We start from the raw sequence: 18,998 nt of genomic DNA, 5'->3' as shown, positions 1-18,998 counted from the left end.
TAGCCAGTTGAAAAAGAGGGAGCGAATATGCTTTCTTATGTACTTCAACTTTGTGTTATCCAAGTTCTGCCTTTATTTCTTTAGTTTTCTGCTCCCTGCTTAAATAATAATCTGCAGATGACATTTTGGTTATTATATTTGGTTTGGATTTTCACACATTAGGAAGGAAATTATGCACAAGAACACATACAGAGAAAATGAACCATCTGGAAAACAAATAACAAGTCATTCAAGAGAAGACAGCACTTGACAGGTCTGACCTAAGATACTATGACAGATAATATCAGTGGTTTCACAGTCCTGGTTTCTCATTAGTATTACTTGGGGAGCTTTTAAAAATACATATGTCTGGGCCCTTGCCCAAGAGTTTTTGTTTTAATTGGTTTAATAGGCACTTGTGTGTGCATGTGTGTACGTGTGCATTTTTGCCCCTGCATAATCTCCTTAAATCATTCTGCACGTAGCCAAGAATGAAAACTGGTGGATTATATATTTTCTGTTTACCTCTAGGAAGCACAACTCGTAGCATTGGGGTAAAGGTAGTGGATAGAAAGTTTCAGCTCATTCTAATGAAGAATTTTTAGTAATTAGAACTTTCTCCTCCTAGAAATATTCAAGTATACACTGGTTAACCACTTGTGAAGGATACTGTGAAGATGACTGTTTTGGATAAAACGCAGGACTTGGGTGGCCCTTAATTTTATTGAAAAAGTAAAAAGTGCTGCTGTGCACCTACAGATTTGGTGTGGAGTGTGCTAAACTCCGTTTGGGGCATACTGAGTTTGAGCTGTCTGTGGGACATGTAGTCGAAGATGTTAGTTGACTGGCCCTGGAGCTCAAGAGAGACCTGACTAGGAAAACGTCGATGAAAAGGTGGTAGTGGAAATCACCACTTACGTATTGTTTTTTGTTCATTTCACCCATTTCTTATAAGCTTACCATGTATTAATAGTGATGAACAAAACAGATATAGTCCCTGCCCTTATAGGCAAAGAAACTTAAAACTGAAGAATCTTTACCTAATTATCTGGCAACTTCTTGAACTGTCATCTGTGTGAGCTAGATTGCTGCAGCAGGGCCCAGGGTTGCAACTGCATCATCCATTTCTCAGAAAAGTCCTTTATAATACATCTAAAATAAAGGAGAGCATATGCAGACATCAAGGTTAATGAAAAAGAGAAATTCTGGTGGTGATTTCTCAGCCTAGAAAGTAAAATAAAATGGATTTCTAATATATCTTTTACTTATATTTTGCTTTTTTCTCTTTCCGTCTCTCCCTTCATCTCTTTAATTATTCTTGCATTTGTAGCGTTAGTATTATTAGTTCCTGAGTAGAGATATTTTTTGATAAACAATTATTCCCTAGTACCTGATTTTTAAATTTGGTCATGTACTTTGAAAAATGTATTGAAAATACAATATTAATGTAACTTTCACAACTACAGATATCGAGAGGCAATTCAGAAATGGGATGAAGCACTGCAGTTAACTCCAAATGATGCTACCCTGTATGAGATGAAATCACAGGTAATAATTATCGAGAATTATATTATGAAGTTGCTCTGTGTTTGGTGAGCAATGATGAACCAAACTAGCATTTCCTCCCATTTTCTTTTTCAAATACAATTTATTGGAGAAAAAAATATTTTACTATTATTACTTATGGCTCTGCCTTATGCATAAAATTAGGAATTCATTTGCCTTCACAATGAAATTGACTGTTATTTCCACCTAACTGGCAAGACATGAGCAGATGGATATCTTTTTAAAAGTTACTGGTGATCTCTTACATAAATAAAACGTGTTTGCTTTCTTTGTAAATTAAGCGTAGTAGACTTAGCAATTGCTCAGTTTTCTTCAAAATGAGGATGAATTGGGTTCTGGATGAGATTTCTCTAAAAATGGCCTAGTCCTTAGCAAAAGGTCACTATTATTAATAGTTTAAAAATAACATCTGTACTTGAAATATACATTTCTAATATTTTGTGGGTAAGTCCATAAAGAAAACTTAAGAGCACTTGAATTAGGTTATTTAAGAGACTTTAAAAGTCTCAGAGAGCAGTAAACATATTTTTGGCAGGGAATTGTTGCAATTCAGTCTTGATCTGCACACCTAAGTATTTTTCAGATGATGATCTCAAGATACATGGGACATACCCCTTATCAGCTTTGATTTTAGTTTATCCAAGTAAAACTCATATAAATTATGTCCACTGAATCAAGTGTTATAAGGACCTTCATTTGGATGTCTTTAATTTTCAATCTTAAATAAGTGTTATTAATGGCAGGATTTGTGGAGAACTTGTATGAAGAATTGTTTAATTTAGAACCTAATAATGAAATTTGTGTCACAAATTCTTCTAAAATGTTAATGGTCCCAAAGATTATAGATAAAATCCAGCCCTTCCCATAGACTGCAGTGGAGGGTTCTAGAATTCTGTGATTTTTCAGGATTGTACAGTTTGAAGTTGAAAGGCCCAGTTGTGAGGAGGTATATGGAATGTTTAAATGATTTTTATAGCAGAAAGATGTTTACTAGGGACAGGATGGCTGGTTGAACAAATTAATTTATGTGGTCCTAAAGCAAGACCTAGGGTTTCCTAAAAGCCACATTGTAAATAGAATAAATATAAGTGGAATTGGGGGTTCAAATAGCTCTCAGCCACCATGGCTGGAATATGACTACTTAGTTTTGACCAGATGAATATAGTTTTCAGTAACTGGAAAGGGAATAGTTTATATTTTCATACTTATATTTGTGAAAAGAGGATTCTAATTCCTGACCCTGAATGGCAGAGGAGGGGGTACAAACCACTGAAATGCTATGTTTACTGGACTAAAAATATATTTTAAAAAATGAAAAGGTTGTTTATGTATGGCTTATCCATCAGTAGTTTGCTAATTTATGAATATTACTGACAGGTTTTTTTTTCTTCTTTTTGGCTTGTAGGTCTTAATGTCTCTTCATGAAATGTTCCCAGCAGTACATGCTGCAGAAATGGCTGTCCAGCGAAATCCACATTCATGGGAGTCTTGGCAAACTTTGGGACGTGCTCAACTTGGATTAGGAGAGATAATCCTGGTAAGGAAGTCATATTATTATAATGTTGAAATTTTAAGTTTGTTTTGACATGTTTTTGATCAACCAAACAAAAAGTGAATAGCCATTTATTAAATCTATTCAAAACATAAATAGGAAATTACTTCTTAAAGGTATTAATTCATAAACAGAGAGCGGAGTTATTACCAAACATCTTTTTTGATTATAAACACCAACTGTATCAGAATCAGAATATTTTTCAGTTATTGGGCATGATGTAAATTTTAAAAAAAATTAATGTGTAACATTGGCATTTGCTAAACCCAATTTAAATAGACAATAAGCAACTTTTAGCTTAGTTCTTTGGATCATTAAATTTACCACATTATTAAGTATTAGCATTGCTGTGGAGACAAAACCTCTTTGGGAAGGAAGAAAGTAGAATATGGTAGACTAATGGTGATAAATATTTAGACTGAAAAGTTGCTAGGCTTAGTGAGGGGAAAATGGGGAAGAGTAGAAACTTATGAAAATGAAATACTCATTATGTAAATTTTATTATAAATTGGTCCTTAATGCATTTCTCGACTTATCTGGTCTATCACTTGTTGGTAGTAAAGGCTAAATAGGTAAGAATTAGGTGTGAGAATTCTCTTGTTTTTGTTTTGGCACAGTTGTATATATATATGTATATACTAGACAGCTAGCAAAATTTACCTTCCTAAAAAGTGTTTGCAAATCTAATACAGTAGTGCCAAGTTTTCTCTTTGTCATTTTGTTTAATGACAATATTAAATCTTTAATCCATTTTGAGTTGACTTTTGTGTATGGTAAGATGAGGATCCAATTTCCTTCATTTGCACATAGATATCTGGTTTTCCCAACACCATTTGTTGAAGAGATTATGCTTTCCCCATTGTGTTTTCTTGACACCCTTGTCGAAGATCAGTTGACAGTGTATGTGTGGATTTATTTCTAGGCTATCTTATTTTGTTCCATTTATCTACATGTCTTTTTTGTGCCAGTACCTTACTGTTTTGTTTACTGTAACTTTGAAATCAGTATATTTTGAAGTCAGGTAGTGTGATGCCTCTAGCTTTGTTGTTCTTTCTCAGAATTGATTTTTCCCACTTTGTGCTTAGCTGGAGGGGAAGGGTTATAGCAACTTCCCGCCCAAACATCAGTCTGTTCTAACTAGCCCTAGCACCTAGATTTTGCCAAGTACCATCATCATTTTGGACAGGCAGGACAGAAGCCAGTCCTTCTGGTAGCTCCCATAAAAGTTGGGGCATTGGACACTGGGCCAACTTTTCCTCTCCTCAGGGAGAAGCTGGGAATTTCTTTTTCCCTCTCTCTTTTTTTTTTTTTTTAATTCTTTTATTATTCTTTTTAAACAAAGGGCCCCAGTGATAGAGGACCAGGGGAAGGGGGAGGAGAGGAAGTTAGGCCTCTTCCCACTCACCCCTCTTCCTTATATATTTATAATCTATTTACAAGCCCTGGGCGGGGGGGGAGGGGGGGGCAAGGGGAACTCCCTCAGCAGGGTGGGAGCAACCCAGACTGCTTGTCCCCTGGGGACCCAGGTTCCTTTGCCCATCAAGAAGGCTGTCTGCTCCCAGGGCTTTGTCATCCAGTGTAGGGCATCTGGTGGGGAGGCCTGCTGGTAGAGGTTGATGTGCTGGGTATGGAGGTGGAAGATGGGGCCTTGAGATGGGAATTGAGGCCAGAGAAAGACCTTCCAGCTGGGGGAGTTTGTGACGACCAAGGTCCCCCAAGGAATTTTTTTTTTTCTTTTTCTTTTTTTTCCTTCTCTCTTCCCAAGTAAATATCTTCTGTCCAGAGAGTAAGTATACTCAGAAAAATGCACAGTAGATTTAGATGAGTGGTTCTCAACTGGAGGCAGTTCCGTCCCCCAGGGGACATTTTTCATTGTCTGGAGACATTTTTGTTTGTCACATCTGGGGGAAGGAGCTGTATTGAATCTAGTGGCTATAGGTTAGGGATGTTGCCGAACATCTTACAATACACAGGACAGCCCCCTCAAAATAAAGAATTATCTAGCCCCAAATGTCAGTAGTGCTTAGGTTGACCTTGGTCCAGACTGAAGTGGATTGGAGTTCATGTAACTAAGCAGTATAACATAGTGAATAAGAGCATGGACTCTGGAGCCAGACTGCCTGAGCTTACACATTTTGCTACTCTCTAGCTGATACCTTTGGTGACTAATCTCTCTGTGCTTCTGTAAAATAGAACCGAAAACAATAGCCATAACTACTTCATAGGATTATTAGGAGGATAGATGAGTTGATATATGTAAGTCTTTGAATAGTGCCTGGAATGTAGTAAACACTCAGTAAATATTAGCATTGTTAAGATCTGAACTCTTGGACCTTCCTGATTGTGGGTTAGCCCAGGAAATCCCCAGGTTTATATCTTTGCTGGTCTGTAGAAGCTGAGCAATATATTTGCTTTGTCTTGAACCCTTATATCAGTACTTCTGTTTTAATGGCTTTTAGTCCATCAGCATTTTGTCAGTCACTTTCTTTCACACTTCTGTAATTTTTTTTTTTTTTTTCACCATAATCATTATCCAGTGGTTAGGACAAAACCCTAACTTTTATCCTTTATGTTCTAATACATTAAAATAATATTTAAGAATGCATATGTGTGTAGTACACACACACACACACACACACACACACACACACACACACACTATTGTATTCAACACAAAATTTAAAAAACAAAATGAATGAAAAACTCTGACCTTTTTTTTCCTTAGGCAATTCGAAGTTTTCAAGTAGCCCTTCACATCTATCCAATGAACCCTGAAATATGGAAAGAAGACCTTTCTTGGGCAAGAACGCTCCAGGAGCAGCAAAAGGTAGCACAGAGGATTAAAAGAAGTGAAACACCAGCTGAAGTAACACATTTTTCACCAAAGTCAATTCCTGACTATGACTTTGAAAGTGATGAGATTGTTGCTGTTTGTGCGGCTATTGCTGAAAAACAGAAGACAGTGTCAGCAAATAAAACAATGGTTATTGTGTCGGCTTCTGGAACTGTAGAGACTGTAACAGAGAAGGAAGATGGTGCTACACCACCAGATGGCTCTGTTTTTATCAAAGCCCGATGAAGCAGTATTCATAGAGGAATTATTTGAATCTATCCTTTTGATTGCTATGTTTAGACATAGGGGCATTTACTCTGGAGATAGAGGGCAAAACTGTTTATAAAATAAGTTTTTCAGGTGAGGCATATGAAAGCTAAATAGTAGAATTATTGTATAGTGTTTGGATTATACTTTGATAAGTTATGATTTATACTACTTAAGATTAGTATTCTGAATAAAATGGTTTTTTTGATTAATAAACTTAATCTGAATATATAAATGAATACATTTTGAAGACACAACTTGAAAAATGTATTCTCGAGTCGTAAATACAGGAATGGCCAGTGGCATTAAAGTATTGATTAGTTGACTTCTGTTTTATGATAAAGGATGTGTGTGATTTCTTTTCCTCCTAGAAATATACTGCTGTTACTATTCACTCTTACATTTATTTTTTGCTTCTTAAGAGTAAATCTGTCACAAAGCTTGAGTATTTTTCACATTCATTTAGATTCAAACTTGTCAGTTTGTTATGTGTGGAACCTTTGAAAGTTTGGCTGAAAATGCATGCAAATGTGTACATTCTGAACATTTTCTGAAGTTTCTCTTAATTCTGATTTGTGCGTCTGTTTGTTATAGCAGTTGTACTTGTCTCCTTCAGTATTTGTTAGATGTGTGAAGTACTGATACAAGTTAGAATGATGGTTTTATTTTTTAATTGTTACAATACTGAGAGTAGTCCTTACCACAAGTGAGTCATTTTTAAAATGTGCTTTTTTTAAAATGAACGACTTTTACAATTTCATCATGACAAGTTGTACTGCTTTATTATCCCACTCGAAATCAATATTTTCTTTTCCTTATTTTTAAAAGCTTTAAAAATCCTAAAAAAACCTTAATTCTTTGCTTGTAACTTTCCAGCTGATGATTTGGAATTACTTTCTCATATAACTTTTTTGGAACTTCTCAGCAAAATGAAAAATAATTACAATTTTAACTAGCTAAATTATATCTTTCTATTAGGGATGTTATTGTCAGAGTGCCAATAAGTAAATAACTTAAGCATAAAAAAACATAAAAACAAAAACTAGAAAGTGATTTATAGTACAATACCATGAGTATGAGGAGAATATATTAAAGAAATATTTTATTGAAAGGCCATAATTACATTCACAAATTAATACTATCATTGAAAATGTGAATTATTATTTTTATACTATATATTGTAGTACAATTATATAGAACTATTGGGCACTGTTACTTCTGATACTCAGGAAGATATTTTTGGTGTAAAATTAATTTTTTTCTTTATTACAATGAAGGTAGGCTACTTTATGTTAAGGGATCTTACTTAACACTGCTGGAGCAGGTAGGTAATTGTGTACATTTTTATGAGGATGATTTTTAAAAATTTTGTTTTAGTGGAGTGCCTATGTCTTTTTTTTCCAGAGTTGGAGAAATCAGCACTTGCCTTGAAAAGTATTGTATTTTCCCCCTAAGTTATATCATCAGAAATTTAGCTCTGGTTAGGTCAGTTTTAAAGTTATCTAAAAAAAGAAAATTAAATTATTATTATTTTTTTTAATGAGGTATATTCTTACATGGTAGATAGGTATCTAGAGGAGTGAGTACTCAACATTTGGTACATTGTTTTGAGTAATGGGTGTTTATTGTGTAATTTGCGAATAGTTTTTTCTTCCATTTTGAAGATTTTCCTATTATTTTGTATTGTTAGCATTTGAAAAATAAGATTGATTTACTTAATTTTTTTTCTTAAGTGAAAATAATATATATAAAGCACCTTGCATGGTGCCTCACACATGCAGTGTTCAGTAAATGCTAGCTATTTCTGTGAAGAATTTGAATTAGTTTGGAAATATTTAACCTGCATTTCTTCTGACTTAGAACTTCTTTGTAATCCTTTCCTTATCTGAAAGTGAGAAGTAACTACTTCCAATATCATAGAATGGATAGATATCAGTTGGGGATTATTCTTGGCATGAGGTCTATGCCTCCTCCCCAGGACAGAGTTCATGTAGGCACTAGACTGTTAAAAAACCTAATGTTTCCTCTGTGTTGATGTTGGTAAAAGAGCCAGGTTAGGCTCTTCCTTACTCAGATATAAGACATAAAATAGTTTAGACATAAGATGAAGGAGAAAAAGGAGTAGTGAGTTACGGAGAAGGGAGGCACTTCATTTCTTCAAACCCCAAAAGATGCTTATTTTAGCTAACACTATTCTATGTATAAAGAAAAAAATGCATTCATTATTTTACAAGGATGTGAACACTGATATACAAGTATTTCCCAAGCTTGTTAATTGTAACAACAAACCTTTTTGAATCTGAAGAAAAATAATTGATGTTCATGATAATGACATAATTATAGATGTTTAATATACTTTCTGAAATAACACTGCTTAGTGTTCAAATTATGCTTAATATAATTAAATTATTCTTGTTTGAAAATTGTATGACATAGACACTCATTAATCAGAACAGTACACATTTAGACCATGCCTGATGACCTGAGAATCATATATTATTCTCTAGAAAATAGGCTCTTAGTTTATCTTAAATTTGCTAACAAATACTACATAAACATTGAGAAGTCATGCAACTTATGGATCACAGAATCAATATCTACTGCAACTTGGCCTGTGTACATAATTTGTGGTCGTGATTTAAGTATGAAAATATTTTAAAATGATGTTCGATGGCAAAACTATAATGAAGACTTGAAATAAAAAAAAACTTTCAGAAAGTTAGAGTTTCCATGATGATAACTGAAAAGTAAATCTTTTTAAGTTTGAAAATTATGCTTTACTGTGTTAGTCAGTTTCTGTTGCTTATAACAGAATACTTGGAACTGGGTAATATATAAGAAAACAAAATTTACTGCTTACGGTTTTGGAGGCTGGGTAGTCCAAAATCCCAGAAACACATCTGGTGAGGGTCTTTGGTGGTGGCTTTACAGCAATGCAGGGTTCTCACATGGCAGAAAATGGCAGAGCAGAGAGAGAGAACTCCTCATGTGCTCTCCTTTTAAAGCCCTCAGAACCACGCCCATGACCACCATTAAACCATCAACCTAATCACCTCTTCAAGGCCCCACCTTTCAATTACTATAATAGGATTTCCCACCCTCAGCAGTTACAGTGGGGATTAAGTTTTGGGGGTCAGTCAATCCAAGGCATTTACATCATGATTGAAAGGTTGTTTCATTGTCTTTCCTAGCAGTAAGAAAATTACCAATCAGTTCTTTTAATTTCCTTGAGTCAGAAGCCTTTCTAAATTGACTCTGGACCAGCCATTCTGAGCTGTGATTTCATGATACATGTATCTAAATGAGTGGTGAGTTGACACAAGAATCATAGTTCCATAATAATTACCTTCAAATCAATTGGTATATTAAATATGCTTTTTCTGAGAGGGTATTATTGAACTGACAATGTCCTTTGTCATTGGTGGCATTTTGGGATAGAGAAAGTAAAAACTTGTGTTTTCTTAACCAATAATAAAATATGGAAATTTGTAAATTATTTGCCCCCTTACTAAAGTAAATTAAAATGAAATAAAGCAAGTTATTCATAAAGTCATGTACCTTAGTCACTTGCAACTCAATATGGCCACTTTGAATGGAAAAGAAAGGGTGACCCTTTAGCTAGAGTATGATGAATCGTGCCTTAATGTATGTGAACTTTACCTGCTGTATGTGTGTTGGGAAAATATAGGAAAATGGTCAGGGCCCCTCAGATATTCAGAATCTTGCCAAATATTTGCTGTGAATAGGTTGTGTGTGGGTGGAGTTAGTGGCCTGCGTTGCACCACAACCTTGGCTGGTGTTCTGCCTCTGGTGGCCACCGCCACAAGTGGCCATGCTTTCCAACCTGTGGCTTCCAAGGAACTGTTTGCTGGTTACCTAGCTCATAGACCTGTGTGTAAAGGGTCTGGTGACCCAGCCTGGCATGTGAGGGGTCTGGGGACCCAGCCTGGTGTTTTTAGGGTTTGTGACCTAGTCTGTGAACGGGCTTGAGGGGTCTGTGAGCTCCAGACCCAGCCCTAGCTCGACAATTGGCCCAGTTGGTGAGGGTTACAGGCAAGTAAAAGAGCCCGAGAACTGGTGTGGTTCAGTAACTTTACAATTGACATCATGAACAGGATTAAAAGAGCTCCACAATTGGCCCAGGTGACAGGATTCCGACATTAGCAGAGCACCACAATGGGCATAGTCTGCGACAGGATTCTGAGCAGTTACAGGAGCCAAAAAGCCCTTGGAAGAAGGAGGAGATGTGGCTACTTGTGAATATGCTGTGCCCCTATGGCCACTTTCCTGTTGACTGGGATCTGGTTGCTTCACACTGTACTGCAAGGTAGCATAGACCAGATACTATGGCAGAAAACCCTTTGGGATGGGGAGGAAATGTGGCTGTCCTTGAGCATGTGGTGCCCGGTGGCCACTTTTCTGCTGACCTGGCTGCTGCTCGCTATGCTGCAAACTGATTGAAATTTGTGGCAGAAAGCAGAGTCATTGGAAGCAAGGATGATTATCCTGGAGGATAACATGCAGCGACTGGCCATCCTTGCTTCTCACACCTGGGAAGACGACCAACCCAGTGGTGAGTTGGGGGAAACTGTGCGTCTCCAGGCATGACCTGTTCTGCACGAGAAATTGAGAAAGTAAAGCAACAGAAAAAGGAAGAGCCCCTGGTGGCTGCAACTATGAGATCTAGGGGTGGATGGTGTAACGTGCTTTAGAGACTATGTAGTAAACACATGTTGCATTTGTCTGAAGGCAAATGGCTTGAAGGGTGCCACTTAAACCTGATGGCCAGCCAGGTAGTGTAAAACCCGAGAAAAGAGTGCCACATGCAGATGGGCAGATGTCCCAAGGACGGGTGCCCCTGCAGAATTTCAAGTATGTTTTCATCTGGTGAAAAGGTGGAAAAGTTAGTCTCCATTACTACGTGCCTGTCTCGGTGGCAGCAGTTACAGGAGAGCTGCAGATATGCACAGTCAGGGCAGCCATTCCTTGATGGACTGGGTGAATGCAGCTGTTTAACTGTGTGGGTGAGTGCTGCTGAACTGCCTGAGACTGAGTGAATAGCTGGTGAAAGCCAAGCTGATTGAAGTAATTCAAAAAGCCAGAATTTAAAAGGGAAGCAGAGTGTAAAGATTTGGAAAATTTGCAGCCTGGCCATGTGGTAGGGAAGCAGAGAGCCATAGGAAAACTCAAGGGTGAAGCAGATAAACTGTTTGCTAAAGACATTATCTTGGCGGTGAGGCAGCCAGATGCTAATAACCAGGACAATGGGGAAAATGCCCTAAAGGCATTTGAGAAGTCTGGATGGGTGCCCCACCCTTCATAGGCCCTGAGGTCATTTGAGAAGTTTGGGAGAGTGCCCTTCTCTTCGCATCCTAGGAGGACTGAGTCATCCCAGAGGACAGACCTGGGGCACTGCTGCCCTCGGCAAACTGCTCCCTGCATCCCAGCCACTTGGCTGGACCAATTCTGCCTCAGCACCTCCAAAGAGCAAAAGCCAAAAACCTTGATGGCGTTCACGTTGTGTTAAGTTTGCAGGCCAGCAGTATGGGAGAGCAGTGGAGGCGTGGCAGCCTCCACCCAGATTTTGCAAGATGTTTGAAAAGGCCAGGGGCACTCAGGCAGAGACCTGCTGCAGAGGTGGAGCTGTGTGGAGGTCATCTACAGAGCAATATGGAACAGAAAAGTGGGGTCAGAGCTCTCACAGAGAACCCCCACTGAGGAAATGTCTAGTGCATCCAGGATGGTGGGACTGCCACCAGAAGCCCAGAACCATGGGACTGCTGGCAGTGTGCAGCGCCAGCCTGGAAAAGCCACAGGCACCAGGCAGATCAATGGGCTGCACTTGGCGGAGTTGTAGGAGCGAGGTTGCCCAATGCTTTAGGGGTCCAGGTGCCCCAGTGTGCTTAACGTTTGCCCTGTTTGGGTTTCAGATTTGTTTGGGGACTGTTTTTCCTCTCTATTCCTCCCTTCTGGAATGGGAATGTGTACCCAATATCTGTCCCACTGTATCTTGGAAGTAGATAAACTTGTTTTTGACTCTTTACAGGTTCACAGCTGGAAGGAATTTTGTTTTTGGTCTCAGATGAGACTTTGGACTTTGGACTTACAAGTTGGTGCTGGAACAAGCTAAAGACTTTTGGAGCTGGGATGGAATGTGTAATATGTTAACGTAAGGGTCATTTATCCTCGCTAAAGTAACGTCATGGAAGATTCTGAATGCATAGATTGTGCGATGAGGGACCCTGAAGGGGTGAATTGTTGGGAAAATATAGGAAAATGGTCAGGGCCCTTCAGATGTTCAGAATCTTACCAAGCATTTGCTGTGAATAGGTTGTGTGTGGGTGGAGTTAGTGGCCTGGGGGGTCCTTGGCTGGTGTCCTACTGCTTCTGGCAGCTGCCGCTGCAAGCGACCATGCTTTCCAACCTGCAGCTTCCAAGGACCTGTTTGCTGGTTACCTAGCTCATAGACCTGTGTGTAAAGGGTCTGGTGACCTAGCGTGGCATGTGAGGGGTCTGGGGACCCAGCCTGGTGTTTTTAGGGTTTGTGACCTAGTCTGTGAACGGGCTTGAGGGGTCTGTGAGCTCCAGACCCAGCCCTAGCTCGACAATTGGCCCAGTTGGTGAGGGTTACAGGCAAGTAAAAGAGCTCAACAATTGGTGACATTGGCAGGATTCCAACAGAGTCCTAGCACCACAATGTGGCTAGGTGGCAGAAAGGTTGAGAAGTGCTGATCTGTACCTTAGTGGGAAGGCATTGGGGTGGGGATGGCTTCCTCTCACAGTTTTTCCCAGGACATCAATCAAGCAAGGAATGCTGTTCTCTCTCTCCATCTCCACAGGAAAGGAGGGAGTTGAAGGTACAGAATTGAAGATGCTAGCTCCTTTCTCCCCTGTTGGATTTGTAATGCCTGCAGAGAGCCTGTGTTGTGCTCTCTTCCCAGCCACATTGTGAGCCTTGCGTGAAGGCTTTCTGCCTCTACAAGGGGAGCCCTGTGCTTGTGAAGACCTATCCATGCCTCACTGAGCAGTTCTGTCTAATTCTGGGTTCATGAGAAGGACATTGTTGGCACAAACCTAAATTACATCCTCTAACCTAAACTTCTTCAGCAATAAATCTGTTATATTGAATCTTCATTTGTCTGACTGTGTCTCTCAAGTGGTTCGGATGTTAGGAGGGAACAAGGGATATTATTTCATGACTCCCTCAAACCTCAACAAAAATTAATGCAGAGTATATTTGAAAGTAAGCATGTGATATATTAAAAACTAAATGTGGGAATTTTTTCTAATTTTAGATTTTTTAAAATCATGGAAGTTCTATTGAAAATAATGTTAATTACAAGGCAATATGTAAAAGTTTTTTCAGGATATTTAAAAGGTCTGCTAACATGGAATTGTGATAGACCATAATATTGACTCTAAATTTAATTGATGTGAAATGAATTATAATGTCCTCTGTCCACCTCTATCAACTTTCTTAAATGAGTATAATTTAGATATAATAAAATGCAAGCTTTGTAAGTTTACAGTTTGAAGGGTTTTGACAAATGTGAACACCCACTACACCACCATCATCAAGATGTAGTACTAATACATGTTCACCCAAAAAGTTCTCTAAAGCTCTTTTTGCAGTCAATTCTCTTCCATCCACCCTAGCATCCAGTCCTATTCAACTACTTACCTGCTTTCTGTGACTGTAAATTAGACATGACTTTTCTAGAATTTCAAATAAATAAATCATACAATATGTACTCTTTGTATCTGACATTTTCTTGCTCAATAATGCTTTTGAAATCCATCCATGTTGAGGTTCATCCGGGTTATTGTGTTTATCAGTAATATGTTCCTTTTTTTGCTGAGTAGTATTCTATTGTGTGAATATACTGCAATTTGCTTAGCTATTTGCCTATTGATGGACATCTAAGTTGTTTCAAGTTTTGTTCTATTATGAATAAAGCTGCTATGTACATATGCCACAGTTCTGTTTTCATTTCTCTTGGGTAAATACCTAAGTGTGAAATTGCTGAGTCTTATGATAAGTATATGTGTAACTTTAGAGGAAACTGCCAAGCTGTTTTCCAAAGTACCATTTTGTGTTCTTATCATCAATGTATTAAAGAGGTTTCATTTGCTCCACATCTTTGTCAATGCTTGGTATTGTCAGTCTTTTAAATTTTAGCCACTTCAGTGGATGTGTGCTGGTATCTCATTGTGGTTTTTATTTTTATTTTTTTAAATTTTAACTTCTCAATATACATCGTAGTTGATTTTTGTGACCCTTTAACCATTCCTCTTTCACCCCTCCCTTTTTCCCCTCTGATGGAGTTTGGATGTGTTGTCCCCTCCAAAACTCATGTGGAAATTTGATCTCCAATGTGGCAGTGTTGGAAACTGATTGAGTCATGGGGGCGGATCCCTCATGAATGGATTAATGCTCTCCCTGGGGGAGGGGGAAATAATGAGCAAGTTCTCGCTCTGTTAATTCTCGCGAGAGCTCATTGCTTAAAAAAGACCCTGGCACCTTCTCTCTCTCTTGCTTCCTCTCTCTTGCTTTCTGTTGCCATGTGATCTGCTTGTACCCGCTGGCTGCCTGCCACTTTCCGCCATGAGTGGAAGCAGCCTGAGGCCCGTGCCAAATGCAGCTGTCCCAGAATCGTAAGCCAAGTAAACCTCTTTATAAATTACCCAGTTGCAGGGATTCTGTTATAGCAACACAAAACGGACTAAAACACCCTCCGTCCCACATCATATCTGTTCACTTGTCTTAACAAGATCAAGAAATTGTTGTGACTGTTATGTCTTCTTCCCCCCTCCTTTGTTTGTGTGTTTATCTATTTATTTATTTATAGCTCCCACAAATAAGTGAGAAAGTGGTATTTCTCTTTCTGTGCCTGACTTGTTTCACTTAATATAATTCTTTCTAGGTCCATCCATGTTGTTGCAAATGGTAGTATTTCGTTCTTTTTTTATAGCAGAGTGGTATTCCACTGTGTAGATATACCACAGTTTCCTTATCCACTCATCTGATGATGGATATTTGGGCTGGTTCCAGCTCTTGGCTATTGTAAATAGTGCTGTAGTAAACATGGGAGTACAGGAATCTCTTCAGCCTGATGATTTCCATTCCTCTGGGTATATTCCCAGCAGTGGAATAACTGGGTAATATGGTAGATCTATTTGTAATTGTTTGAGGAACCTCCATACCATTTTCCATAAAGGCTGCACCAATTTGCAGTCCCTACAATAGTGTATGAGAGTTCTTTTTTGGGAAAACTGGATATTCATATGTAGGAGAATGAAACTAGACCCGTACCTCTCACCATATACCAAAATCAACTCAAAATGGATTAAAGAATTAAATATAAATCCTGAAACAGTAAAACTCATTGTGGTTTTAATAAGTATCTCCCTGATGATGTTGAGCAGCTTTTCACAGGCTTTTTGACATTTGTATATCTTCTTTTGGGAAGTGCCTGTTCAAATATTTTGCCCATTTTTTATTTAGTTTATCTTATTATTGAGATGTTAGAAATTTTAGTTTATTTTGCATAAAAGTCCTTTATGAGATATAGGTAATATACTTTTTCCCCATCTCTGTCTTGCTGCTTTGTTTTCTTAATAATACCTTTTAAAATGCAGTTTTTAATTTTGATGCTTTCCCGTTTGTTTCTTTTCCTTTATGGTTTTACTTTTTGTGTGCTAAGAAATCTGTGCTTGCCTCCAAATCATGAAGATTTTCTGTTTTCTGGTAGAAGTTTTATAGTTTTAGCTTTTATAACTAGGTCTGTGATCCTTTTCAAGTTACTATTTGTGTATGGTATGAGGTAAATGTCGAGGTACAGTTTTTGATGCCTTGTTATTCAAGCACAATTTTTTGAAAAAAACTGTCCTTTTCCGTTGAAATACCCTGGCATCTTTGTTGAAAATCAATTCACCATGTATTTGAGTGTCTGAGCTCTTTATTCTCTTGCACTGATCTTTCTATATATCTACTCTTATACCAGTACCACACTGTCTTGATTACTTGCTTTACAGTGTCTTGGGGGGGTGGCAGAGGGCGGGCGGCTGGCTGGTACTGGGATCCAAACCCTTGACCTTGGTGACCTTGGTGTTACTACACTCTGCTCTAACCAACTGAGGTGACTGGCCAGGCTTGCTTTATAGCAAGTCTTAAAAAAGTGTGATTCCTCCAACTTTGCCACCATGCCCCAGTTGTTTAGCTATTCTAGCTCCTTGGCCTTTCCATATACATTTTACAATCAGCTTGTCTATATCTACATGAAAGCCTGCCGGGATTTTGATTGGAATTGTGTTGAATCCTTAGATCAGTTTGTGAAATGTTGCCATCTTAACAGTATCATGTCTTTGAATCCATGACCATGGCATAACTCTCATTGTTTTAGGTCTTCTTTAATTTCAATAGGTTTATCCCTAAGTATTTCACTTTTAAAAAAATATTATCATAAGTGGTGTTTTTAAAATCTTATTATTAAAATTTGACAACTATTACATATAATACAATTGATTTTTGTATATTGACCTTATAGCCTACAACCTTGATAAATGCATTTATTAGTTGCATTAGCTTTTTTGTAGATTCCTTAGGGTGTTCTACATACATTATCCCAACTTTATGAATAGTTTTCCTTCTTCCTTTCCAAACTGTATGCCTTTTATATTCTTCTCTTGCCTTGCACTTGCTACAACCGTATGATATTAAATAGAAGCTGTGAGAATGAACATCTTTGCCTAGTTTACAGTCTTTTAGTCTCTCTTAAGTATGATGGTTGCTGTAGATTTTTCATACATGTCCTTTACTAGATTGAGGAAATTTCCTATCTAGTCTGCTGAACACAGTTTATCATGAGAGAGTGTGAATTTTGTTTTTTGTATTTCCTGCAACCAAGAAATGATTATATGATTTTTCTCTTATTCTCTTTATATGGTGAATTATATTTATTTTTCAAATGTTAAATCAACTGCATTTCTGGGATAAGCCCTACTTAGTCATGATGGATCATCCTTTTTAGATATTGCTTGATTCAATTTGGTAATATTTTATTAACTATTTTTGTCTGTGTTCATGAATGATATTGGTTTATAGTTTTCTTGTAATATTTTTGTCCAGTTCTTGAATCAAGGTAATGGGGACCTCATAAGAAAGAGAAGTTGAAAAGTATTTCCACCTACTCGTTTCTCAAAGTGTTTCCATAAATTTGATATTTTTTTCTATAACGTTTAATAGAACTCACAAATGAAATCACTTAGGCCTAGACTTTTCTTTTGAGTAAGGTTTTTAATCACAAATTCAGTTTAAAAAATAACTGTAGTATAGATATTGTCAATTATGTCACATTCAATGATGGTGTGGTTTGGTTAAATCAGGATACAAAAATAAGTCTATTCATTGCATCTTGATGTGTCTCTTTGTTCTTTATAATCCATAGGTTCTCCTTCCTCTTTTTTTCCCCCCCCAGTTTATGTTTAAAGGAATTGGATCATTTGTCCTTTGGAATTTTCCACATTTTATATTTTGCTTATTGCATTGCATACACCTGATATCATTGTTCCTTTGTATCCATGTTTTTGATAAATTGCCACATATCTAGAGGCTTGATCAAATTTGTTCAATTTTTTGTCAAGAATACATCATAGGTGGCCTTGGGTATTTCCAGTAGAAGTTAAATATTTCTGGTTATCTCCTCCTCTTCGTAATGTTGGTAATCATTGACTATCATTGTCTAGACCTATTATTTCATTGGAGGCTACAAAATGGTGATAATCCTGTTAATGTTTTGGTACTGGAAAACTTTAAAGAAAAACTTTTCCTTATCACTTTTCTTACTCTGGAAAACAATTTATTTATTTTTATTTATTTATTTATTTATTTTTTCCTTTTTCTTTTTTATTTATTTATTTATTTTTAAATTTTATTTTGTCGATATACATTGTGGCTGATTATTGCTCCCCATCACCAAAACCTCCCTCCCTTCTCCCTCCCCCCCTCCCCCCCAACAATGTCCTTTCTGTTTGCTTGTCGTATCAACTTCAAGTAATTGTGGTTGTTATATCTTCTCCCCTCCCCGTTTTTTTTTTTTTTTTTTTTTTTTTGTGTGTGTGTGTGTGTGTGTGTGTGTGTGAATTTATATATTAATTTTTAGCTCCCACCAATTTATATAGTAAAGGCAGCTTATACGGTAAGGGCTTGGTTCTTTCCCTTTATTTACCACTTTTGAAAATAATGACCTGGTTGGTTTCTTAGCATCCTCCAAAGGTGACCAGTGAAGTGTTTGTTTTGTTTTGTTGTATCATTATAAAGTCATGCATTGAGACATTTTTGATATGTCAGTCTCTGCAGTTATTACTGATGGTGTATACATCCTGAACTTTTAGTAGATAATGCTAAGTTTATTTTTCAAAGTGGTGTGTCAATTTTATACTCCCACCAACAGTGTATGAGATTTTCTAAAGCATGCTTGATATTTTCAGACAAAAATTTTTACATATATGATTGGTGTATAAGGGTATATATTATTGTGCTTTCATGATTGTTTATTTTTAATACTTTAGGGTATTAACTATTGATTTCTTACTGTGGGTGAATATGATTCAGCTCTCTTTCATTCCCCCAATATATTTACTAATTGTGCCTTCCCAGTATTGTTAATTATAATTTTGGTTTCAATCTATTATTATCTAATATGGCTATGTAATTATTACACATAATTGAGCTCACGTAGTATATTGTTTATTTCACCTTTCTTGTATCTCTCTTTGTTTTTCTTGGATCAATAATTGCCT

General features: G+C 37.3%; 1 protein-coding gene across 2 annotated transcripts in view; it reads left to right on the top strand.

Moving 5' to 3' along the window:
- Positions 1 to 6,983, top strand: part of TTC33 (tetratricopeptide repeat domain 33) — a 39,553-nt gene extending 32,570 nt beyond the window's left edge. For both annotated transcript variants that reach the window (XM_063086219.1, XM_063086218.1), the window contains exons 3-5: positions 1,446 to 1,527; positions 2,951 to 3,082; positions 5,823 to 6,983. In XM_063086219.1, the coding sequence (XP_062942289.1) occupies positions 1,446 to 1,527; positions 2,951 to 3,082; positions 5,823 to 6,176 (568 nt within the window). In that variant the 3' untranslated portion in view covers positions 6,177 to 6,983. The remainder of the gene's footprint in view (positions 1 to 1,445; positions 1,528 to 2,950; positions 3,083 to 5,822) is intronic.
- The last annotated feature ends 12,015 nt before the right edge of the window (positions 6,984 to 18,998 follow it).

Source organism: Cynocephalus volans, chromosome 2, assembly GCF_027409185.1.
Source record: "Cynocephalus volans isolate mCynVol1 chromosome 2, mCynVol1.pri, whole genome shotgun sequence".
Lineage (NCBI taxonomy): Eukaryota > Metazoa > Chordata > Mammalia > Dermoptera > Cynocephalidae > Cynocephalus > Cynocephalus volans.
The sequence above is the reverse complement of the archived record's forward strand: the minus strand, read 5'-3'. Positions and strand labels throughout refer to the sequence as shown.